The following is a 2,957-nucleotide window of genomic DNA, read 5'->3' on the forward strand; positions in this document are numbered from 1 at the left end:
CTGGGCGGTGCGAATGGGTTGGACATGTGAGACTCTGGATAAAGGACGGTGTTCCTGCTTCAAGTATGCCCCCGCTTGAACGGTGACGTGTACAGCGGTCTTCCCAAGCTGTTGCCTTCCACATGCCATAGCGTTGTCGTACGCCGCGAGTTTTTGACAGCTTCACCGCCACTACCTCATACATAGCTATTCAACCGGATATGGATGGGTCCGATGAAGAGAAACATTACTGAGGTCGCTAGCGACCATGGAGTTCACGGGAAATGCGTTACACCTCCTGAGATCTGGTCAAATCGGGCAGCAGGGGGAAAGAAGGAATACCTCACATGTCTGCCGCAAGGAACAGACATTTTGTTTGTCAGTTTCTTGAGCGGATCCCAGGCCCTGTATTGCCTCGCATGCAGTCACCGAAAGTTGGCTAAGTATGTGTGTTATGTCGACAGGCTGAATAATCTTCAGAAAGGCCGATTGAAAGCGCTTGCTCGTCATTTTAAGTCTTACTCTTTGAACGGTGCTCGCTATCATGACCAACATATCTGCAACGGTCCTGCCAAATATACCGCGCGAGAGCTTCCGCTCCTTAAAAAGCTACACTTCTCGGGGCAAATGGAGTGGAACTCTGGGCTCCTCCGCCTTTTTCTCAATTCGATTCTATTGACACCCGGTACCGCTTGCGTCAATATGCCGACTTTGGAGTGTCTTGATTTATCGGAGACAGTCATGACCTCTGTTGTCCTTCATCTTCTCCTTGAAAAGATTGCAAAGCGGCCTCATCTGCATACATTGCTCCTGCCCGACATGCGGGAGACTGCGTACGGAACGGCGAATTTCGTCCGATCCATCCCTTTCATCCGCGAAGTTGGTAATCGCCACGGTGTTGGCCTTCACTACCTTCGAGAAATAATTGACAAGCTCCGGCTCGGTGAGCATCATCATGAGGGGCTTCTACAGCCAGCGCCGCTGGAAAAGCTTGACTTCGCCTGTAGGAGAGGGGAGGTGAAGCTCGGGCAATACAGGGTAGCATGTCGGACACTACTCGATATGGTCAAGCTGTTAGGAGCCAGGGCTTTGTTTCCCAGGTTACGGGTACGTAAATCCTGAAGAAAAGGCATGGAGAAGGCGGTGCCTTGCCAGGCTCGGTCCTACGCGAATTCTCACCGCATTCCCGATCTTATTGGCCGTCCAGGTCTTGCGCCTGGACTGCCCTCCTTTGGATTTCAAGGGACTATATAGAGACGTTTCAATAACGCTGTGTAAAAATGCCGGACCGTATTTCATGAGGGGTGCGGTGGCGGGTTTAGAGGAGCTGTGCTTGCGAAACACGGAGAACATGGGCATGACAGCTTCAGACCTCATTGGTATGACGAAGGCAATGGCGAGGGGTCCCGTTGCAAATTTCAAGGCGATGCAAGTACTTCGTCTTCATGGCTTTGTCAGCGGTGAGTTTCACCTCGCCCTCGCCCTGGTCACGGCATTTACCGGCATGCGCAATCCCCGCGACGGCCGATGGCACAGCTTGCGTATCTTAGACCTGACCAATAACCTCCTTGGGGATATTGCCTTAGAGACGCTGGCGGAGAGCATCGGAAAGGGAGTCTTTGGGCCGGCGCTGCAGGAGTTGGACCTCTCCCTGTCCCAGGGCGTGCGTCGCACGCAGCAAACCACGATAGGCCCCGCCGGCATCCGGGCGCTGGTCATGGCACTCAAGGCTCGTGGGGACGCGGGGGAGGAGATCTGTCTCAAACGCTTGCACCTAGGGGGGCAGGAGATCGGGGATGAGGGGGTGGCGGAGCTGGCGAGAGGCTGGTGTTTACGAGGCTTTTGCTGTTGGAAGGCTTTGGAGGAAGTGAAACTGAACGAGAACGGCATCACGGACGAAGGATTTTGGCATTTGATGGCGGGGGTGACCCCGTGCGTGGAAGAGGAGATGGAAGAGTCGGAGGAGGAAGCCCCCCCGACATCGCTTCGAAGAGGGAAATGGCCAGTCCTTCGACGCCTGGTTCTGGAGCGAAATTTGATCATGGGCGGTGAGGATCTCTGCAAACGTGTCCGCTCGTTCTTTGCGTGCCAGATGCTGGATGCTTGTCCGACGGCACTTCCGCTCAAGCGTTTAAATTTGGCGCGAAACCCATTGACGGCTGAAGGGCTTGGAACCTTTCTCTCTTGCTTAGGCCCTTCGCTGCGTGAGCTGAAATTGGGGGGAAACACTAACAAATCGAATTACAACAACGCCATGCTTCGCGAGTTGTGGAGACCTGTCTGCGATGCTTTCGAATGGAAAAACCTCGCACGGCTTTGGGATGTGCGCCGGCTGGATCTCCGAAAGTTGGAAATGTCGCGGGAGGTGGTGGAGGAACTGGCGAGGGTCTTGCAGGAAGGGAGGCAGCTGACGCGTCTGTGTCAGCTGGAATTGAGCCTCGCGGACATTCGGAGGGAGCGAGATGTGGCGGTGATAGTGAACGATCTCAAGATTGCGAGGGGCCCGCGCCTTGTTTGGGATGTGTTGACGATCAATTACCAGACATGGATTGAGCTGCGGGAACCATGACATGCGCAGACGAACCAGTCGAAAAAGGCGGTAGACGAAATAAAAATAAATGAAGAGACCTGAATGACATTGAGAGCATCTCGAATCGCCAGATGTCGATTAGCGGATCACAGGCATGTGTTCCCAAACCCCTGAAGCAACCAGGGGGCCGTTATCCTCAGCACGACATGAGTAGAAGGGAGAAGGACTGAGGACCTTCCCTTCGCATGCCTTGACGTTCATGTCCCTGTACAAGGGCTCTTTTCCTTTTCCTCTCTTTCTTCCCACGTCTTTCTCTCTCTACTTTCGATTGAAAAATCCAAGCCCACCCGGCGGCAATCCCCGATCGCCTCGGTGGTCTTCCTCCCTGCCATGGCTTGGTCCACTACCACCACTACCTCGGCCCACTCCCCGCCCACCCCCTCTGCCT

The 2,957-nt window shown here is 54.4% G+C and overlaps 1 protein-coding gene across 1 annotated transcript; it reads left to right on the top strand.

Annotated features, from left to right (window-relative positions):
* Window positions 1-182: 182 nt before the first annotated feature.
* On the top strand, window positions 183-2,617 carry NGA_0363900 (uncharacterized protein). The gene is made up of 2 exons (XM_005854665.1): window positions 183-1,086; window positions 1,187-2,617. Exons 1-2 carry the CDS (start codon window positions 205-207, stop codon window positions 2,546-2,548), a joined length of 2,244 nt encoding a protein of 747 aa, XP_005854727.1. The 5' UTR covers window positions 183-204; the 3' UTR covers window positions 2,549-2,617.
* The last annotated feature ends 340 nt before the right edge of the window (window positions 2,618-2,957 follow it).

The sequence above is a fragment of the Nannochloropsis gaditana genome (assembly GCF_000240725.1).
Source record: "Nannochloropsis gaditana CCMP526 unplaced genomic scaffold scaffold424, whole genome shotgun sequence".
Lineage (NCBI taxonomy): Eukaryota > Eustigmatophyceae > Eustigmatales > Monodopsidaceae > Microchloropsis > Microchloropsis gaditana.